This window comes from Ostrea edulis, chromosome 1, assembly GCF_947568905.1.
Source record: "Ostrea edulis chromosome 1, xbOstEdul1.1, whole genome shotgun sequence".
Taxonomy (NCBI): domain Eukaryota; kingdom Metazoa; phylum Mollusca; class Bivalvia; order Ostreida; family Ostreidae; genus Ostrea; species Ostrea edulis.
The window spans coordinates 87,187,776-87,211,175 of NC_079164.1; the positions used below are offsets into that span (position 1 = coordinate 87,187,776).

General features: G+C 35.8%; 2 protein-coding genes across 3 annotated transcripts in view; one reads left to right on the forward strand and one right to left on the reverse strand.

Annotated features, from left to right (window-relative positions):
• LOC125676402 (uncharacterized) overlaps positions 1-20,558 on the forward strand; it is a 38,949-nt gene extending 18,391 nt beyond the window's left edge. For both annotated transcript variants that reach the window (XM_048914274.2, XM_056164493.1), the window contains 5 exons: positions 196-1,110; positions 7,855-7,922; positions 10,728-18,235; positions 18,356-18,597; positions 19,040-20,558. In XM_048914274.2, the coding sequence (XP_048770231.2) occupies positions 204-1,110; positions 7,855-7,922; positions 10,728-18,235; positions 18,356-18,597; positions 19,040-19,821 (9,507 nt within the window). In that variant the 5' untranslated portion in view covers positions 196-203 and the 3' untranslated portion in view covers positions 19,822-20,558. The remainder of the gene's footprint in view (positions 1-195; positions 1,111-7,854; positions 7,923-10,727; positions 18,236-18,355; positions 18,598-19,039) is intronic.
• Positions 20,390-23,079, reverse strand: LOC125676421 (thiosulfate sulfurtransferase-like). The gene is made up of 7 exons (XM_056164612.1): positions 22,937-23,079; positions 22,527-22,728; positions 22,131-22,226; positions 21,834-21,957; positions 21,618-21,710; positions 21,024-21,145; positions 20,390-20,638 (listed from the first exon to the last, which is right to left on the reverse strand). Exons 1-7 carry the CDS (start codon positions 23,077-23,079, stop codon positions 20,600-20,602), a joined length of 819 nt encoding a protein of 272 aa, XP_056020587.1. The 3' UTR covers positions 20,390-20,599.
• Between the last annotated feature and the right edge of the window lie 321 nt (positions 23,080-23,400).

The following is a 23,400-nucleotide window of genomic DNA, read 5'->3' on the forward strand; positions in this document are numbered from 1 at the left end:
GCTATGAAGCTAATATGTTCAGGTCCATCTTTTAGGAGTCTGGATTTTTAATGATAAAAACAGGTGTGTGATGTTAAAGTTAGTGCTCGACATGCACAGTCACACAAGCTTAACACCCCATTCCTTGGCACACAAAATATCTCCCTGTCATATGTTAATATAGATGGTAGTATGAAATTATATTTCTCATTTCAGGATTGATAATGGATGAAACACAGGATGAAGTGGATGGTACTCGCTTGAATAACACTGTACGGGAGGACAATGTTAGCTCAACTTCAGCTGTGGAAAATGCTAAAGGAGATATACTTCCAGACAAAGAGAAGTCTGAAATTAAAGCATCCAATTCAACACCATCTGAGAGTCTGAACAAAGAAAAGGTGGAGAGAAAAAGTGCAAGAAATATATTTGACGACTTGCTAGCAAAAGATGATGAAAGCAAATGTCCGTCTTTAAATGTAAATGAAAAGTCTAAGGAGGGTGATAAAGATCATAATCCTGTGATTCCCATCATCAACATATCCCAAGAAAATAACCAGGAAACGGTACTAAAACCTCAAAACCAAGATAAAGAACTATCGGACACCACTACAGAAAATGTCTGCCAAGAAATGGAAAAAGATAACTTCAGATCACAAGAAAATGACTCAAGTCTTGATACACCATGCCCTACAATTGATGAAAAGGGCTCATCACAAAAAATCTTAGAAGACTTGGAAACAAGCCATAGTGTAAACACATGTGATAGTAGTGAAAATTCAATGCCCACTAATCAGGATGTGGATTCAGACTTCAGCAGAAATAGTGGTACTGTTAGTGAAGACAGCAAAGGCCAGAAAGATGTTAGCCGAGATGAGAAAGCAGTGGAAGAGAAAGAACACCATAAAAGTGAATGTGACTTTGAACATGTCCCTGAAACTCAACTAAATGAGGTGTCTGAGGAGGTTTCAAAAGGAAAAGAAGACTGCAGTGGTGAAAAATTAGAAAAGGAAGAGATCATAAGACTGGAAGGAAAATCTGACGAAACTGCAGATGCTGTCAAAGACACTGGCTCTAAGGAAAACATATTAGATGTAGAGGATAATGATGCTGCACAGCAAGGAAATACAGGTAAGCAAAGTTTTTATATATATATATATATATATATATATATATATATATATATATATATATATGATAAATTCTCTATTTGCCCACATTTGACAGTGATACTTTTATCTTAAGGTAGCTACATCCTCATGTGACTTATCAATATTAATGTTTAAAAGTGGAAAAACTGTATTAATTTCCACTCAATATAGTTTAATTTAATTAATAACCAAAGAAAATATATATGTTACCACCTTTTTAAAGATGTCAGACATACAAAAACAGTAGTGTACATCAACATCAAAAAATTACACATTTTCGTTAAACAGAATAATAAAAATAGATAAAAACTTGTTGAAATGACAAAATTTAAATATCAACAGTTTTTAAAAACTGATAATTCATAAATATGTATAGATTAATTGTGGATATTAGGTAAACCAATGTATAATAGACATCCAGTAGAGGAAATACCAGCATAGGAGTTATTGCCCTTGACAAAATTATTTTAATCATAAATAATTGATTATCTATGGAAAATATAAACTTTTTCAGTATTAATAGTTTACCAAATTTTTTATTATATCCAGTGAATAAAATTCCTCAGAGAGATATATTTCTATCAAGCGCAAAGTTTGATCTATGAAGAGTTTTGCAAAAACCTATGACATCACACGAAGATCGATCAACCTTAAATTATGTGTGTTTTGTGCAGGAATCCCAATGCACCTTAGTTATTACATGACCTGGATTCAGAATGTTAAATGACATTTGGTGATCATTTTCTGTTATTTTGACTTGCTTTACAAACAGTATTTCTTCTAGAAAACAGTCATCATAAGTTTAAACAAACAATATATATTCATGCCATAGATTTATCTTCCAGTAAACATTTGATGATATTGCTGAAATATGGCTGAAATACCTGTAACCGGATTATTTGTTTAAGACTTCTTCCAACAAAGTCTTAACCTGAAGACTTATACTAACAAAGTCTTATTACTCAATTCGCGTTGGTTTCAAAGTTTATTTCTAACATAAACTCAGCAACATTCAAATACAATACCAGGTTCTATTCTCTTCTCCTTTTGACAAATTTACAAACGTATATATATATGAAATGGGTACGTGATTAACATTATTGACACTAATGCGCTATAATAAACGCAGCTGCAGTAGTGTACATTTTTGGTAACAAAACTGTCCCAACTGCCAATCATTTATGGGTGATGCAGGTACTGGAATAACAGTATCGCGAGTTTTACTCATAAAGGTCGTACAAAACATGGTGACCTTTATGTATTTGTTTGCAATGCGGCTGACATAATTTCATCAGCTAAAATGACTAAATATGATCAGTGCGATTCCACAGGCCTGCATCACTCACATACATTGTAAATTTAATAATATAACCGGTAATTAAGGCTAATATAATCGATAAAGATAATGCAAGACTAATATAAGTGATAATACAATCAATTCTTAAGGTCATCTGGTTACATACCTCCACATTGGTCGAAAACAATTGGAAATCAATTGATAGAAAATTTCGGTGTGTCCAACATGTCCAAAGCTGTGCTCTGTTTTCTGAAAGTAAAACATTTACCATAGAAAGCATTGGATTATGTAAAATGGAGAAGTTGTGGGACTTAATTCTTGAAAATTTGTACTACAAATGACTGTGTAGAGTAAAACATGGTTACTTACCAGTGATTTTTCTTCACCCAATTTAGGTCCATAAAAAGGCCTTTTCTCCTTTCAAAAAACGACAGATTTTTCCTAATGTATGTTGTCTTTCCCCCAAAATTTGCACTGATGTTTTTGGTGGATTAAATTTTTCATGTACAACTTACATATCTAACATGGAACACTGATTCTCAGTCATTCATTTAATAATGAAACAGATTTTGTGTTTGTGTGTCTACAAGATAAAGACAACTACATGGTTTTACTTTGGAAATGCTACATATTCTAATTACTACAGTTTTATCAGGATGATGTTCTGAAGTAGTGTTTTTTCCCCTTGTGTTTCACCTTTACAATCTGGCCATGATTATTCCATCTTCCACAGCTATTAGAGGGATAGGATTTTCTCATATATGTCCAACATTGGGCCAAAATAAAATATTGTTTGTTTCCCCTCGCCCGACCAAGTCTGAGAATCTAAAGGTTATTATTGAGTCATTCTGGTGAAGTTTGATTTTTATTTCCGGAAAATTTCAGGGTTGTTTCAGGTACAGATCAGTTTTCATAATGACCAGAATTTTTTATATCTTCATTGGTTTCGATCTAATATAAAATAAAAAAGATAGTAAGAATAGAGGTGTTCTGCTAGCAAGACCAAGATGGAGAAATGTTGTTTACACGATGAGCGAGGAGACAAGGAGACTTTGGGACTTCCGGTATGCAAGTTGTGTTCTTCAGTAGGGGAAAGTGTTAATATTTCGGATGAGTGTGATATCTTTGACAGTCAATAAGGTTGTTTGATTGATTGATTGTTGTTTTCCGCCACACTCAACAATTTTTCAGTTACCTGGTGGCGCCCAGTTTTTATTGGTGGAAGAGAGAACCCAGATACAATATACCTGGGAAGAGACTACCGACCTTCCCTAAGTAAATTGGGAAACTTTACCACTTACCAGCACAAGCGGGATTCAAACCTGCGCTAACCAGAGGTGAGAGGTAGTGTGATTTTGAGCGTGATGCTCTAACCACTCAGCCACCGAGGCCCTCAATAAGAAGCATTATATCTATGTGTTCTCAATATTTAATTAAACTTTTTTCCGAATTCGACATATCAGAGTTCTTGAAAAGTGTCAGTAATGTCGGATTATCCGACAAAAGTAGTAAATGTCTGACACAAGTTACTTAATTGTTGGTCCTGATGGCCGATAAAAGATCGGGATCGAAGTCCGTTTTTTACCCCAAAAAATGGCAGCCATGTGACCCATAAATTTTCAAACCGATGCTAAATCCGGCAAGGCATTGTTATGTAAATGTGAGGAATCTATTGTGAAGAACTACAAGGAGAAAAGAAACCGATTGTTTCAGCTGGGAAACAATGGCTTTTGTTTGATGCAGTTTTACCTTAGTACTGCTATGCGACGCCATCTGCTCAAAGTTGAAAGACCAACTACACCCAGGCCAAAGTGAGAGAAAGAGTACTTACAACACAGGAGTTTTTTTCCCTTATATAACTGGTACTGATAAATGGTGCCATTCCCAATGCCAAAAACCGTCACTTTTTCCCAATTTTGAGACTAAAAATTCCCAATTCACTTGCCAAAAAGTAGACTACTGACATCGTAATTTACTTAGTCTGAAACATTGATCACTTCCGGTATTAAATTGAAAGTACAGATCATGGCAGTGCATGTGTTGTAGAGCTACAGTGATTCTAAAACGAGCCTATAACGATTCCTTACATCTCACAACAGCAAATAAAAAAGTTTAAAGAGATGAATACTTTTTGTTTTGTTCTATTTTTTTCTTTTCTATTAGTTGAAATCATTTGCCGATGCATAGGTAGAAAATTCCCAATTTGTTTGATTTTGATGCTATTTTTCCCAATTGAATGGGTACCGGTACCAGTAGGTAGGAAAAAAACACTGCAACGATTGCAGAGAAAGATGAGAAAGAAGTTGAGAGGAATAGATAGGATACTCAATGGAGAGAAAAGTGGAGGGTGAGAGAGAAGTAGAGCAAGAAAGAGACTCCGTGAAAGTGAGGAAGATTCCGAGTGTGAGCACACGAGAAAGAGTATGAAAGGAGAATTTACAAACTTATTGAACTTATTGCTGAGATGGAGATTGAATACAATTATTTAATTATAAATAAAACTTATAAAAACCTCTAAAGCGATGCATTTTTTCTGGCCCGACAAAATTTTGTTTGGGCTGACACTATTTCTAACAGTATCAGACCAAATGTCTGACACTTCAAAAGAAATATATTTACAAACTGGAAAACACCAAATTTTATGTGCATGTGTAACTTAGCTCTGATTGGTTAATTTATATGTACATAACCTTGTAAAAGATGTCAGCGTCCATTTTGTTTGATCGGCAAAATCAAATCCTGTTGAAACATTTACCTGTAAAAGTTAAATCTACTGATATGATTAAAAGATTATAAATGAAATCAAAATCACTACCACATATGAATTAACATAATGTGTAAAAACAAAAGCATGAAATGCAAGTGAACCATGAATAAAAGGTAGCAAGGGAATTTACTAACTTTCCAAAGTTACTGACATGTCCGAAATAACACCACTGTCTGTATGAGTTCCAACATTCTACCTGACTTTATTTAAGTGTTATATATGGTATAAATAGCAGAAAAAATCTGAAGAAACCCATGTGTTCATGGAATCAACCGTTACACATGTACAATATGTCTATTACAGTATACATATATACTATGTTCAGTGGTTAGATAGTGAGCATTAGCATTTCCGAGATACATTGAGTACTGTCCGAAATATCAACACCTTCACTTAGATCCTAAACGTGGCAATCAAAGCAGAACTTTACGCAAGAACCAACTTCATGAATTTGACGAGGAAACATGGAATGATGTGCTTCATGACGTTTTGGAATCGGGCTTTGTTAATGGTCATGGAAATTTCATCCTATGTAAAATTCTGCTGGCTAAAAAAAATGTTACCAAGCTACCAACCCTCCTCTGAAATTTAGGGTCGAGAGAGAGGAAACAAACATATTTTTAAATACGGCCTTGTGACAAAAAAAAAAGAAACATACTAATTTAAAAATACACTTGACTCTTTAATGTGCATTTGTCATTTAAAGACCTATCATGAAAATTTAGAAAAAATAACTTCAAAGTGTGAAGAATGCAGAGTAGACAAAAGATGCCGGACTACCGTAAATTTCCGGTAAATTTTCAATTTGTCTGGTAAAACCTCACCTCACAAACTGTCTGGTAAAACCTCACCTGACAAACTGTCCGGTAGATATTAGCATACAGGAAAAAAAGATCATATCTGCATTGTTTATTGACTTTTATGCAAACAAAAACTTAGTCTGATAGAGATAACTTGGTTTTATACCACAAGCTTGCTTTCCCAGAAATCATAAGCCCACTCCGTGTTTGTACTTTCCATATCTATACACGTGTGAGTAAAATCAAAAGCATGGCTATGACATCCATGAAGCCCTTTACTAAAATTGTGAAATTCATGGCCCCTTGGTCAAGGGTTCAGTCTCTAGGGTTGGGCAAATTTGGCCATTTAATTTAGTAAAGTTATGTTGAATCTTTGAAAATCTTTACTCTCAGACATGCACGAGAAAAACTAAATGCATGGTTAGGCCAAATTCAACTTAATTAGTAGATTATCATCTGGGGTCACAAAAAATATGGGGCGGGTGGGAGGATTTTATTTTTTAATTTTTATTTCCTCGAGATAAAAAATTAATGACAAAAGGCATCACACAAAGTGTTAATCAAGTTAACATTCAAAAAACCCTTAGTAGAAGATATAAAGCCAACATTCTGTGACATTAATCATTCACTCATGTCATTGGGAAGCAAGTTTGTTTGAAATCGTAATTTTTGTGAAAATAAAAAAAATCAGGGTGGGCCCTTTTTTGAAGGGTAGGCGGGGATGATAATCTATCAATTAATTTTAATTGGCCTTGTGGTAAATATTCTTGAAAATATTGAATTGTGACACAAGTATTGCAGTAAGTATCAAATTGTTCCAGCTCTATTTTCTATTGTTGAAAATGTCACTAGGTAATACACAACATCCGAGATATCAGCTCTTTTGCGATGGAGGTACGTTCAGTATTCTATTTAACACTTGGGTGGGTACAAGATGTATACATATATTATAGACTAGCTATGTAAATAAGGATAAAAGTTATGAAAGCATAAATTTTTTTCATATCAGCCGTTGATATACATTAGACTGACCATATCAAGAATAATCTTTGTTTGAATAAGGCCATTAAATTAAATATGAAATTATTTTTGATTTCCTCTTCTGCACGAGTGATATTTTAATCAAAGAAAGATGGTGATTATTGATTTTTGTTTGAGCTACCTTACAATGTATTATCAAATACTTATAAACTTACTAAAATTGTGTGTCCCAGCAGTTTGGATGGTTGCATGATGTCTGATAATCATTCTTTAGGCAATATATGAAGGCAGCGATAAGCATTTGTACCCACCGCGTGTGGACGAAAGTATGTTTTGTGTCTCACTGTGCGTAAGAGTTCCACAAAGGGAAAGAACTATTTGGCAACTCGGAAATTGCGTATTGGGCTGGATTCCTAATATTCATTACCATCCTGACTCCAATTTTATCAGATAAATCTGATGGTCTGGTGACTATTGGATTGACTGAGATACCAGGGAGTTTTCAAAGTTGACTTAAAATTATTGATGCTGGGATGTTCAACAGTTTTTGAAATTTCATTTTGATGACAAGAATGTTAATAAACCAAGGTCTGGTGTATAATAAAGATGTCTTGAATGAAAACATTTAACACAATTGATCATTATTTTGATGTAGTGTTTACATGTGAATTTCAATTTTTTGCTTGGTGAAGCCTTGATCATAGTGGAATTAGAAGTTTTGTTTTTTTTAAATTGTAAACAAGATGTGTGTCCCTATAATCATTGATAATATATGCCCTAGTCCTGAGATGAATTTTTTGAAGAGTTGTGTAATCTCTTTTCACAGAATCGGTGAGAAATGGAATTTTATACTAAGGCAGTTTGGTTCTTTACTTACAGGAAAGCACATTGATGGTAAACAAGAAGAACCATCACATTGTGGAAAGGAAGAAGAAGCAGTGGAACAGGTATGTCATTGATTAGGGTTTATAGCAATGAAGGTGTTGAAATTGGAATTTGGTGATAACACAATCCCTTCAGACAGAATTTAGAGGACTAGAATCACGGCAGCTGTCTGTCTAGAAGAAGCACTAACTGTCTACACTTTAAACAGGTATTAAAGGCTGCATATGACTTAAAGATATGTCATGATCCTAACTCAAGGGCATTTGGAGAACCTCAAGTTTACTGGGATTGGCTGATTGATTGTATCTTGTTTAATGTCCCTCTCGAGAGTTGTACACTCATATGGAGACGTCACCAAGACTGGTGAAGGGCTTCAAATTTAGGCCTATGCTCGGCGCTTACGGCCATCGAGCAGTGAGGGTCATGATGAAAAATGTGAAGTACTGCTAAAACTGGTCATGATATTTTTAGGTCACCTGAGTAAACTTAGATGGTAGGGTTTGAAACTAACTTGAAACCTTTGGTAGCCATGTGAGCTACTGAACTTTGCAATTCTAGGGGCTCATATCAAAATTTAGTCACCCACAAATTAGAATACCTTTTACTTGAAAAGCCATAGTGTATTTTCATGTTTTGTTATGCTGTTTGATATATACAACATGCAACCGGTAACAAACGGGACCCTGTGGCATTTGATGGCACCCAGATACTCTTTTCTATCTGTATTTTTTTGTTTCTTGTGTTCACTGACCCCATTTATAAATCGCTACATTGTCGGTAATTCAGAATCATTTAGACGCTTTGCAGAGAAGCGTTTCTGAAAGTTAATTATGAAGTGCTTTGCAGATTACGAACTTTTTCTAAAGAAAAAAAACCGAAATGATCGGACAAAATTGAAAAACAAATATTTATTTCGTAAATTTACTAATCGCCATGTGGGCAACTTGAACAGTAATTTTAATTCGCCCACTCAGAAATTTAGTCGCAAATGGCGAGTGGGAGACGGTTAATTTCAAACCCTGGGTGGCCTTTTGCAATTGGTTGGCGTCTGTCATCATGTGTCCTCCATCGTGTGTTAACAATTGAAATTTTTTTAACTTCTTAATAACTACTATTCCAATTCTTTTCAAATTTAGTTATGAAGCATTTTTAGAATAAGGGGGACATAAATTGTAAGTTTCAAGATCCCTGGGGCCTTAGGGGCAGGCCAAAAAGTGACCAATTTTAAAAAATCTTCTCTAGAGCCCCACATGTATAAATAAAAACTAAATGCATAGTGATGTAAAGAGAAAGCCCCTACCAAAATTGTAAATTTCATGATCTCCAGGGTAGAGGTTCTTACTCCAGGGCGGGGCCAAACTTGGTATATAGTATTTATGTGTAAAACATTTAAAAGACATCTTCTTTGATGCTATTGATACTAAATTGAAGCTAAATGGATATAAAGAATGAGCAGGTAGCCTTTTTCCAAAATTGTAGATTTGATGATCCCAGGGGTAGGGGTTTTGGTATTAGAGTGGGGTCAAAATGGTCAGTGATTAAATGTGTTAACAATTGAACATTTTTAACTTCTTGGTAACTACCATTCCAATTCTTTTGATATTTGGTATTAAGCATCTTTGGGACAAGGCTGACATAAATTGTAAAAAGGACTCCTACACCCCTTGGGCCTTAGGGGCAGATCAAAAACTGCAAAATATTGACCAATTTTCAAATATCTTCTCCTTTAGAACCCCACATATATAAGAAAATCTAAATGCATAGTAATGTAGAGCAGGAAGGCCTCTACCAAAATGTTCCCCAGAGTAGAGGTTCTGACTCCAGGGTGGGACCAAACTTGGAATATATAGTGTATATGTTAAATAATATGATATATGCTATTGATACTAAATTGAAACTAAATAGATATTTAGAAGGAGTAAGTAGTCCTTTACCAAAATTGTAAATTTTTTGATTATGATCCTTGAAGGATCCAGAAGAAAGGTTGGTTCCAGGGTGGAGCCAACAGGGATGTGATTTTTCCGCTTTTCAGAGAAAATCCTCTGATTTGCTCAATTTTCGAAAAAATGAAACACTCTGGATTTGATCTAAAGTGGCAGAAAAGGATATATTTTTTTAGGTAGGATGAGGTGTTTTCCTCCCTTTTTGACCAGTTTTCCTCCGATTTCTGAGGAATTCAGTCATATCCCTGAGCCAAAATTATTATAGTGATTATTGTCTTTGTCATTTGAAAGACTTCTTAAAGTTTGCTGATATGGTATTAAAAATCCTAAATGCTTGTTTAGGAAAAGCAGAAAAGGGTGTACCAAAATTGTGAATTTTGCAACCCCAGGGTTTTGATCAACTCTAGGACAATCATTAGGACAAAATTAGTCATTTGGCGTTAATGTTACATATATTATATTATGTAAAGCCTTTCATCAATATAGGCTCTTTTGAGGTCATTTATGTTTTAAAAACATGCATTGTTTTATATGTGTACTTTTTTCTGAATATTAGAATTTAGCTTAGATATTCAGCACAGGAAATTTTTAGGACTAGTGATACTTTAACTAATACTCAGGTGACCGATAAGGCCTGTGGGCCTCTTATTAAATTTGAACTGTATAATCCTCACAATGAAGCAATTAAAGGTGTTCTTGGGTCCAAATTTTAAAATCCAGTATTAAGAATTCATTTTGTACAGCTGAGGGAGTGACCAGAGGCATCCAGTCATAAGGGGTTGGATTTTGTTTTACATGGATTTTAGCATCTCATGCAAAAACCTTGTTTGAACAAGACAGCATATCTTTTAATGACACCAGGAAGCATCTAAAGTGGAGAATGACCACTCGAATTAAATCTTATAAAATCATCTTTTTTTTCAGGTAGAAGAAAGAGAACAAAGAGTCAAACACTCAGCAAATGAGGATGGTAATTTAGAAATAAATTTTGAAGACTCGCAAAACCTTGTGATAGACATACAAGAGAGTGATGAATCTGATACCATGGTGATTAATCAGACAGAAACTGATTCAACATGTGAAGAATACAATGCAGAGAAAGAAAGAAATACAGCAGAAGATAGTGCAGAGAAAGAAAGAAATACCACAGACGATGGTGCAGAGAAAGAAAGAAATACAGCAGAAGGTAGTGCAGAAAATGAAAGAAATACCACAGACGATGGTGCAGAGAAAGTAAGAAATACCACAGAAGATAGTGCAGAGAAAGAAAGAAATACCACAGAAGATGGTGCAGAGAAAGAAAGAAATACAGCAGAAGATAGTGCAGAGAAAGAAAGAAACACCACACAAGATATTGCAGAGAAAGAAAGAAATACCACAGAAGATAGTGCAGAGAAAGAAAGAAATACAGCAGTTGGGAAATGTAATGAAAATTCCACATCTGTTCATGGAAGTGGAGTTAACAATAAAAAAGCTTTGAGCAATGAAAATATATCAGAAAAGGAAGTTTTAGAAAAGGCTCTTGATCAGAAAGACAGTAATTGCTCCACGGATTCGACCACAGTGAAAAAATCTGAGGATGGTGTAGAGGAAATACAAATGCTTTTCCAAGAGTTTGTTAAATCTTCCAGTAAGTCTCAAGTTATATCCAGCAACAGCAACACTTCTTCTAAACAAAAAGAAGTTATATCCAGCAACACTTCTTCTAAACAAAAAGAATCTAAAACTAGTTCTTCAAAGAAGGGATCAACAGAGGCCGCATGGTCCACTGTTGGATTAGTCCGATGTTCTCACTGTCTTTTTACAACTGATCAGAAAGATTTACTTGACAATCATTTGTCATCTTGCACTAAAAAAAATGCAAAGAAAGAAGAAATTCATCTGTTGTATTCAGCTAATGGTAAATATGGATGCAAGAATTGTCTTTTTGTTTCATCACAAAGAAAGAAGTTTGAGGAACATGTAGCTTTTCATCTTCTTGCAGACCCTTATATTTGTCTGACTTGCCTAATAACTTATGATTCAAAAAAGGAAATAGAAAAGCATGTGAAACAGCAGCATTCCAACAAAATGGTTAAGTGTGGACTCAGAGGATCAAAGAAGATTAACAAAATCATAGAAGAGCTGTGCACGAAAAAGGAAGTTGCCTTTCATGGGAGACGTCTTGAGAAGAGTATATTGATGTCAGTGATGGATCAAAAGTCTGCCCAAAACCAATTTCTTAAAACTCCAACAACTGTTAACCAGTTGCCAAAAACTATTGAAGAGATAGAAAATATCATAGCCAAAGATTTGATTCACACCACAACAATTCTTTCAGTTCCAACAGTATCAAAAGTAAATCAGAGCCAAAATATTTTATCAACAAAAGCAGTATTACCAGTATGTGCAGCTACTTCAGCTTTATCCCAGGTTGTTCCAACAAAGTTGCCAGTGAATGTGACATCTGTTCATCAAACTGTTCTCGCTCAACCCTTAACATTCCAAGCACCAGCAGTCAGAGGTCCTGTTTTATGTAATGTTGTTACCTGCCAGCCTCAGCCAGTCATATTTGTACCAGTGAATCCAGTGCAGGTTTCCCTACCACAGCAAATGCAGGCAGGAAGTGTAGTGTCAGGACCGTTTTCACTTAAGTCTGGAAATGGACAGATGGGTTCAAGGTTAGTTCCTGTATGCCGTCCCCCTATTGGCCAGTTTGTTAACATTACTCCAGCTCGACCAACACCTCATGCTGTTACTTCAAACAAACAGACACAAAGATTGCTTGTAGTTCCAGCCAATAACCCGGCAGCAACAACTGTTAATCAAGCCAAAAGCTCTGTCCATATTAATCAAGTACAGCAAAGTCTTCCAACAACAGTGACTACAATGGATATGCACTCGTTTGACTATAATTTGAAAAAGAATCCAGTAGACCCATCTTCTTCGTCTGTAGTTAATGGACATTCTGGATTTTTAAAATTATCTGTGAAAGAGGATGAAAATTCAACAAAGGCAGATAATCAGCTACTGTTCAAGAAATCGGGACAATTGTACTCTTGTCATACCTGTGATTTTAAGTCAGAAATAGAAGAAAATTTTATGAAACACATCTGGAAACATATACACTTGTTGAAGAATATGTGTAAATTGAGAGAACATTTAGACTATAAACCAAATATGTCTTGCAAATTAGTTTCCAAAATAATGCATGGCTTGAAATGTGCAGCAGCAGCAGCTGAAGCACAGAGAAAAGCATCATCAGAAACCAAGAAAACCATACAGACACCAGAGCAAATTGTTCTTAGTTCTGATGAGGAGGAAGATACCAATAAAGATATTATTCAAACAGTACTTCAGACTCCAAATATTGAAGAAAAATTTGATTCAAACAATGATGAAAATGAGCTGCAAATTAAAATAACAAGTACTTTCAGCTTGAGTGAGCCCTTATCTGATATGCAATGCACTGAAGCTGTGCAGCCAACTGAAGTTGAGGAGGAAACCATTTCACAACCAGATGAAGGGGAAGAGGTGAGCAGAAGTTATAGAGAAATGTCAGAAAAAGACATGTTTAGAGATTTATCCCCGGACAGTGTTTCTGCTGATGATACAAAATCAGCTGAAGATCAGACGGCAGACAAGGAGAAAGGTACCAACAATGCAGAAGCAAGTAATACAGCATTCAATGAGTCCGATAGTGGTAGAAAGGAACAGGAAACTGAATCTGAAATTCATCAGGATAATGGAATAGAAATGGATGTGCCAAAGGAAGTGCATGATGCACCATCAAATGTAAATATAGTTGATTCAATCGGTGTGAATGATGTTCCAGCACTTGAGGCAAAGGTCGATGATCATAAGGTTAGTGCTGTATCCTTGAAATTTTACCAATGCGGTTTTGAGAGTTGTGGATTTGCCGGCTTAACATCAACTGAATATAGAGACCATATATCAAGCTTGCACTCGGGTGCTAAAGAGTTTAAATGTGCTCACTGTGGTCATAAAAGTTACACAGATGAATGCCATTTCCGACACATATATTGCCATGCTAAAAACCAATCGGGGTTGCTTTTCAAATGTGGAGATGGTTGCATGTATGCATCCAATATTCTGAAACACTTCAAAGACCATTTGTATCAAGTTCATTCAAATCTTCAATCTTACAAGTGTTCTTCATGTACAGAAGTTTTTGACAATATTGATGGACTTGTTAACCACTGCGAAACAAACAGACTCCAGTTTGTATTGTGTCCGTACTGTACAATGCGAGATCCAAATAGGAGGATTGTTTTGAAACACATTTCTACCATGCATCCTGGAAAACCAAGACAAATTACTGTTACATCGCAACTTGTATGTCAAGAAAGGGAAATGAATTCTTACATTGCACCAAAACCATTATCTCCTATATCAAATCCAATCTTGCCAGAACCGAAGCTCAAAGAGGAAAGTGAGACTTTACCAAAACCCCTTGAAGACAGCATGCCAGTTGGAGTTGACAGTATAAAAGTCGAAAGAATGGACAGTCCTGCTGGAGAAAACAGCAACTTGAACAAGAATGAACACTCTGAATATGAGGAAGAAATAGATGTTTTAAGCACAAATGAACCGGTTGAAGAAAGACAAACTGTGGAAAAGACAGGAATGAAATTAGGAATTGGATCTTTGATAAGATGCAGCAAGTGCTCCTATTTAGCTGGAAGTAATTTACTTCTGAGGAAACACAGACTCCAACACATTAGACCAAGTGACAGAAGCAGACCATTTTGTTGTCCTGTCTGTCCAACTTCAAGTGACTCTATTTCAAAATTTGAAAGACACATCAATCTCCATGAAGGTCACCTTGAAATTATCATTTACATGTGCGAGCTGTGTAATTACCAAACTAATGTGAGCGATAAAATAAATTTTCATCTACAAAAAAGTCATAAAGGTTCGGATTTACTGAATGACTTCAGATCCAGAATTTTAGAAACAAATGTGACTGTGTACGAGTGTGAAATATGTGAGAATTTGTACAAATCTAAGAGAGAATATGTTGTTCACATGTCAAAGCACAAATCATCAAAATTTAAAGCAGTGACAAACGCACCTGTGTCCATTGACAAATATCACTGTGACTGTTGTTCTTTCAGCTGTGATAATAAAAATAGTTTGATTCAGCACACCAAAATTCACCTATTGGTGACCAATCCCTTGGCTGTGGAAGAAGCAAAACAGAAACCAAAGAAAGAGTACACAGGCCCCAGGAAACCATTCTATATACCACCAGGAAATGTTTTTAAAGATATTATTAAATGTAGTGAATGTCCATTCAAAACCAAAACAAGACTGGACTTGCTTCGTCATATCAAAGGTCACCAAAATTTGGAGCCAAGAATGACAAAATTTCCGAGAAAAGAAGCTAATCCTCAGGAAAGATCTACAAGAGAGCTTGTTAAATTTCAGTTTGGAAAAAGGAAACACTCTTCTGAAAATGAAAGTAACAAGCGATTAAGAACAGCAGACAATGAAAGTGAAGAAGAGATTGACGTTGAATCGGACTTCACGATACCGAAAAGGAAACAAGTTGCAATGAAATCAACAAGTGGAGTTAATGTCAAAAACATCAAGCAGGCAAATTTGTATTTCTTGGGTGGAGATTTACTTCATAAAAAACTTCAGCCTTGTTTCACAAAAGAGGAAGAGGAACCAATTTTTCAGTGTATTATGTGCAGTGATGTCTTTGAAGATAAGTACACACTCCACAAACACATTCTTGAGCATATGCAGATTTCATTTTACAAGTGCAAGTACTGTGAAAATGGGGAACTTGAGACTTCTGCAATGGTGACTCACATCCAGAAGATGCACAGGAAACCAATTCAACACACAAGGATTAATTTGGAGGAATTGGAAGATGAAATAAACAGAGCCATTCATAATATCAAATCAAAAGAATATTGGGGGGAAAGTGAATCCTTACCTGATGAGAAGCCTATATTGAATGTTCCGATCATTTCCCCTTCTGTTACTTCAGAACCAGATGTTTTTGCAGACAGAAAAGAATCTGTATCAATGAGTGCACTTTCTCCAATTATTTTAAAACAACCAAAGTTAAAGGAGAAGTTGTCGTCTACTCCAGAAAAGAATAAACTTCCGGAATGTGTAATTGCCTTTGAAAACGGTTTTAAATGCACTGTGTGTAATCAACAGGCAATTCAATCATACATCTTGGTTAGGCATGCAATGACACATTGCTCCAGGAAAAGATATGCATGTCCTTATTGTGATAAACGATCACATTACAAATCAGATATATGTAAGCATTTACATATGAAGCATAAAGGTGAGGAATTTCGTGTTAAATATGATAAAACCGATGTAGAGTTAGATGCCGATTACATTGCTCCAAATTTGTTGCAACAAATCCTAGATACTCCAGATGAAGTTGAAGCTGAGGAGGAAGAACACGAAGATGTTAAAGTAGAGATCAAAACTGAGGAAGATTCTAAAGAATTTGAGAGCAATGACAGAAAAGGGAAGAAAGTTGTTGTGGGATTTCGGTCTGTTTACAAATGCCTTCTGTGTAAGATCACTTTGAAAGGAAGAGGGAAAATTTATAAACATATCCGTGAAACAAAATGCAAGAGGCCATTGTGGAGATGTTCAGCTTGTAGAACCAGAAAATTTAAGAGTGACAAAGAAAAGGTGATCAAAGATCATATTAAAGACGTGCATCAAATGACTGGAGATGCAAAACCTGTTCTTTGTGCCATAAATGGCAAGATTCGAAAACATACTATGCCAATTACTGTCACTAAGCATGAAGAGGGAATTAAGGAAATTAAGAAATCGGAAGAATTTGCAAGTGAAGAGACCGTCAGGGAAAAAGAAAGTAATGGGGCTGTAGCAACAATTGTAAAACGAGGGGATTTATGGCAATGTTCAAATTGTTCATACATAACACACTCGCGAGCTAATTGTATCCGTCATACATTTACCCATACTTTATATAAAAAGTTTGGGTGTCCGGTTTGTTCATTCAGAGCAAAATGTAGTCGTGGTGTTAAAAATCACATGCGAAATTGTCATCCACGAGAAAGAATTAGATTCAAAATATACACAGAAGTGTCCAGTTCACCTAAGAAATCTATTCAAGAAGATCAGACTAAACAAAAGGAAAAACTAACTATAACAGCTGAACAACCAGTGTCTTATCAATGCCAAGAATGTGGATTTATTTCTGAAAGGAAATCTAGTTTATCAAAACACATAAATGCAAAGTGTTTCACTCCACTGAAAGGATGTTCAGAGTGTGATTTTACGAGCATTAATCAAGAGGAAATGGCTAAACACATTAAAAACTCTCACAAAACTGCAACAGTAACCAATTTACCTCTTAGTGACAAAATTATAACTCTGAATTGCAGTAAAAGTGATAAATATATTGAATCACCAATTAATGAAAAGGGAGGAAAGAGGACCAAGGATCGTTTTCAGTTGAAAGTGAACCCATCAATTAAATCACCAGTATCTAAACCTTTGTCTACTGAAATGAAGATGTGGAGTGAAGAAAATGTGCGACAAACTATGAATTGTCCTGTATGCAATGATGATTTTAACGACCTCCGGGCATTCAGGGACCACTTCGTTAATGAACACAGGGATAAAAAGCTTTTATGTGGCGAATGTGAAGAGTATGCAGCACATCTTCCTTCTCTATTATTTAGGCATGCGAGGCTTTTCCACAACAAAACAAGACTAGTGGATCTGAAACTAACGGCTATATCTCAGGAAACTATTCATGAAAAAGGATTAGACCAACGTCCAGTTATTTTGTATAGATGCCCAAAATGTGATAAAATTTCAGAGAGATGTCCACTTAGGAGACACATGTACACCCATTACAATTACAACCCATACCATTGTAATCATTGTGACATGAAGTGCAAAATGCAAAAGAACATAAGAGTTCATCTTAGCAAAATCCATCCAGACAAGTCAATGAATGAGTACACCTTTCGAAAAAATGCTAAGCTGGAAAAGGAAATATCAGACATCTTAGAAAGAAGTCGATATCAGACTTTATCTAGGAAAACAAAAATGAGTGCGTCTTTCACAAAAAAAGGACAACCCACATCAGCACACCTCACTCCAAAATTAAGGATCAAGAAAGAAGTATTAGAGACCGAGGACAATGAAGACTATCACGAAACAGAAGATGAGGAGGAAGAAGAAGAAGAATCGGAGGAGGAAGAAGATAATGAACCAAGGGGAGATTTAAAAAACATGTTCAGTCCTTGTCACAATTACAAAGTGGAATTTGACAATCGTCGACAGAAGACAATTTACAAGTGCAGTATATGTCCCTACCAGAGCACAGTGAACAAAACTATTGTAACTCATTTTTATCACCATGTTCCGCATGTCTTCAAGTGTCCATACTGTGATTTTCAGTGCTATCCTCGGTAAGATTTTGACGTTATATTTTGAAGATTTGAAATGTTTAATACAGAGTATTGTAGAGATTTTCAGTTTATATCTGGTCTTGTATGTCTGAAATATATATTACGTTTTTTTACTGATAGATCAAAGATTGCCAATCACATACTGAAGCTGCATCCAGGGAAAGCAGTCCATGTTGTTGATTTGAGACAGTGCATGGGGAATCTCAAATTTAGGAATTATGAGAAAAAAGGATGTGCATCAAAACCGAAGAGTAAGGAATGGAAAAAAAATGTGAGATTGAAATTGAACTTTTCACCAAAAAAGAGACAAAGTCCAACAGCTGTTTCACGCAAAAGAAAAAAAGCTGATCATGATTCACCAGGTAATGTATTAAAGTGCTTCATACCAGAGAAAGGGGATGGGATCACCTAAAAACTACATAAGTGAACTCCATAATAACTTTACTTGAAAAGAAAAGGGTTCGGTTACCTAAGGTCCAGAGTGTTCACTATGCAAAATTGGATGCACTAAGAAATGCATTTTTTCCTTCTACATTCCCCCTTTCTTTGGACACCCAGTTTGGATATTTTAGTATAAAATGGAACTTATTACAGTCAAAAGGTAGTGACATTCAGATGAATGTAATTTCAGAAAGTCACATCCCAAGGATGTTTGATTTGAATGTTCATGATATGTATTACGAATTTTACTGCAAGTGTTTGAATTGAAGTCCTCATTCATAACAAATGTCAAAAGTTGCAGCAGAGATATTAAGTATTTTTTATTTATTTCAGTTGAATTGTACACTTATCTTATGATTACAGATACTTCAAAAGATTCGGGAAAACTTACCTACATATGTAATCTGTGTGATCACAGAGCAGGTGGACTCTACCATTTTCGTCAGCACTTGGCAAGTCATGATGGTTTTCAGCACCTCGTTCCTGGTACTCAGATAGAATCAAGATTAAAGTGTGGTTACTGCTCATATCTAGCAGTTGATGATAATGACTTCAAAACACATATGGAATATCATTTTGCTACACGTCCATTTTCTTGTCCGTATTGCACGTTTTCCCAGTACAGAGCCAGTGGAATAACGAATCATATAAGGAGAACACATCCTGGAAAACCCATAGATGTCGTAAAAGAGAGCGATAGCAGTTTTCTGATTGGCCAGGAATTGGATGCCAAAGCCATGATAGTGAACATGGAGCCAAAAGTGAAACTCATGGACATACTAGTTATGGATTCTGAAGAGTTTAAGAAACTACTGAATAATAGTGATGTTTGTGTCATTGATCTAAATTACATTCCAGATGAAAAGTTTGATGCAGTGTCAAAAACTCTTGGGTTGGAAATTGCAGAGAATGAGGTGGAGGATGCACCTCCCATAAAGAAAGTGAAGAAGGAGTCCATACCTCATGATAAAATGGAAGACGAAAAAATAGATAAGTTAGGGGATTTGGAAACGATGATAGCAAATGGTGAGATAAAGATTGAGGAGAACCAGAAGTACGAAGATGTGAGTGATGATGAATTAAATGTGAATGATGAGGCATCTTATGAAGATGTCAGTGAGAATGAAGACATTCCTAGTGATTAATTGTTGGCGCTAACTGCATGCGTACATCGTCTGCTAATGATTGCGTATACATGTACAAAGTATTGGTGTACAGTTACTATGAATGTTTACATCTACCGATGCTTGTGTAATCATTCTTTTCAGCTGATAACAATGCATATGTATATGGAGTGTCAGACATATATGGTATGCTATATGGTTTGCATTTGAATTTATACTTCAAGAAGCGAAAATTATTATGTCATAATTCATGTTGAAACTTGCTTCCTTGTCCAAGGTATCTCTTTTAGGAGATGATTGATGTAAATATGTTGCTTTCTTCTATACTTTTTGTTTCTTCGTTACAAGTGTATGCATAATTTTAATGCTGTCAACATGGAGATGTATTCTTTTTCGGTTGTGATCATCATTAAACTATAGATATTAGGAAAGAATTTCCAATACCGAAGTGCATGCGGTTAATACTCTGTATTTGAAAAGCATGACTTTACAAATGTGTTTGAAATGCATGTACATTACTGTTCCAGGAAATACTATATTTTCAAACAAGTAGATTGATGACATGGATGATATACAATAACTATTAGTAGACATTTTCACAGTTTATTTTTAATTGATACTGCTACAACCATATTCATTATACCAGTATACCATTCAGATCGTCCTAAATGTAGATTATTGGTGTTGTAGATACACTTGACGCTGCTGCTGCATTGTATTATTGATGAATTGATTTTCAATAAATCAAAGTACTATCACAGGTGTCGAATGAAATCTAATCCCTGTCAAATCCTGTGTATTACAGTTTGTCTCTTCTTTTCCATTCATTATAACCACCCTGGAAAAGTAATTATTAGTTTTTAAACTCTCGTCAAAGCTTTTTAAAAGCAGGGAGTATTGGTGATGAAAAATTACATGAAAGAGTCTTGATGCCGCGCACTGGTTATCACAACTAGGGCTCGAACCCACACCCTCCTTAAAGCAAAACGATTGTTCTACCACTGAGTGACTACAGTTGGTACACACTTTGTAGGATTGAGCAGTACTACGAAATTCTTGACGAATTGCAGGTAGATTAATGTTATCTTTACTGAAGTTGCAACTACATTGTTAAAGGATTATTTTATCACCTGGTACAAGTAAAGTGGCACGTGAATGTTTCGGACACTTGCAGTGTACAGCCTTGTACATATGAAATGGACGTGAATGCTTCAGACACTTACAGTATACAATCTTGCTTGGCCTCCACAGTAGAGTATTGCCATTGTCAGACTGCATGAAGACATTCCACTGTTGCAGTAGCAAACTACAGAATCAGAAAGGTTCACACCCTGCTCAACTAGATCTGTAATGATAATATGATGCATGTATGGAGATTTGGCGAATTAACAGAATTGTAGACATTCTTCTCGACGTGAAATCTTGACGTAATTATCTAAATTCCAGAAGATCACAACTCGTATGTAGCTTTTGAGAAATTACGTTGCTGATACGGATGCAACACGTTAGGTAAAGCACATGGCACGCAAAATGTAGAATGTTTGTGCAATGTAGTCATCATCAATCTACTGTATACAGGGAAATATTCGCCTCTATTTTTCGTCCCTTTTGCCCTCGTTGTCATCGGGCGAATTTGAGAGTGGGTGAAAATGTTTTCTCGTATCTCTCTTAACACGAACTATATCCGAATTTAAAACGGGCTGAAGCTGTCTACAAGTGTAGAAAGGCGAAAATAACCCTGTGTACAGTAATACAATATCGCATATTTTACACCCACATACATGTAGTTTTTAACGTTGCGTATTGTTTAAACGTACAAGATTGAAGTTCCTCCTTTGGCTTGATGGTGTCGTCATTTACCAAAAAACTCATTGGAATATTGATAGCGTTTCCGATGTACGAGGATGGATCTGTACTTGAAATATGAATGTCTTATTAGATGTACCATCATATCATACACGTCACTTTGAAAGTTGATGATAATTTGGAACCAAGATCTTGCTAGTATATTGCAAGATTTGAAAGATACAGACCTTCCAAATTAAGTTTATCATTGGCTCGCGAATCAATTATCTGACCCTGCTTTTCTACAAATTGGATCATCTCGTCGAACTCCACCCTTATTTCTTTATGAACTTCGACAGAAAAGTTCCCCACCTTGAAGGAATTTTAGAATATATTGATATATCTTGTATATAGCTTTTACTTCAACATACAGAAAAATGATGACATCACAAATCGATTGTAATTATGATTACATTTGTCGTTTAATACACCCCCCACCCCATCCGAGTATTATAGACTGAAAAAAAAATCAGATATATACTGACGCTATGTGTTGGACAGTCTTTGACAATGTCTCCATTTTCTTTAATCCATTTAGTCAATCCACCATCGAGAACACTGATATGACGATGCCCAAAATACTACAAAATGAAGCTATACGTGTATATATGTAACGATACGGACTTGACGGTGCTTTGGAGGGTTGATATTGGAGAGTAAAAAAACGTATGAAACTGCAACAGGAAGAAAATAATGGACCAATTCTGTGAAATGGACAGGTATGAGACACCAATTATTACAAGGGATTAAATGTATCACGGAATAGACTGGGTTTCGAACCCAGGTCCCTACAAGTTCTGACCAGGTAACTGAATTTTCTACCTGGCATCAGCGATCAGAACTCGTTAAGGAACGTACTACTAGTACTTAAAGATATTTACCGTGAAAGTCCACCAAGCCCGTCCACTTGCAAACAAACCACAGTGTTGTGAATTGCTGTACAACACTAGGTGCGAGTTATTGTTTATCCCTACTTGTCGAGCCCGTCTCTGGAAGTTTTCCGGTGATGGGATGTTCCGAGGGTACATCTCCGTGTGGTTGTCATCCATTATATGGAAATATCGAGCTCCAGGGATATGCCCTCTGGAATATGTCGATATGATGCTGTGTATATAGCCCTTGCTTAAATTATATGCCATCAATATATATTATGATCCGTTACATACTGGGAAACCACAAGAAGATGTGAAAAAGAACCCATGTTTATGTTAAACGTACGTATAAATGTTTTAGAATCCGTGTGTTGAGTATCACACTTGGGAGTCCATTTACCATCATCTCAGAAGATTACCTTCGATACTCCTCTTCCATGTTCCCGTCACTCGCCCATGACACGTCTAAGATGACGATATCCCCGGCATGGCATCCCTTGGCTATCGTATCCTTCAGCCATTGACAGCTGACAAACATTTCCTCATGTTTTGTTTTGAACATCAGTCTGATTTATACTGTCTTTTACTCCACCTTTCCAATATTCCTGTTTAGTTGAAGGGTACGTGACGCTATGCAAGGAGAAACACCTGATTAAAATATTTTCAAACTACAGAAATTCAAAATGAGGTTTTTTTTAAAAATCAAATATGTCTTGATTGAAAACTACTTTAGACCGTTATAGGAGAAATAATGTATCATTTCAAAATATCTATACAAAATTATCTGACTTCATTTAAGGGCGCCGCCATATTAGTGCTGACCCAGCGGTTTACGAGTCAATGCCAGCGCACAGCCACGATCAATTTTTACAATGTTTCTAAA

Coding starts and splice junctions, on each gene's coding strand:
- LOC125676421 (XM_056164612.1), bottom strand. CDS start 23,079: ATGTTCAAAACAAAACATGAGGAAATGTTTGTCAGCTGTCAATGGCTG. Junction 22,729..22,936: donor ATGGAAGAGGAGTATCGAAG/GTAATCTTCTGA, acceptor GACATATTCCAG/AGGGCATATCCCTGGAGCTC. Junction 21,146..21,617: donor AAAGGAGGAACTTCAATCTT/GTACGTTTAAAC, acceptor TTATCATTACAG/ATCTAGTTGAGCAGGGTGTG.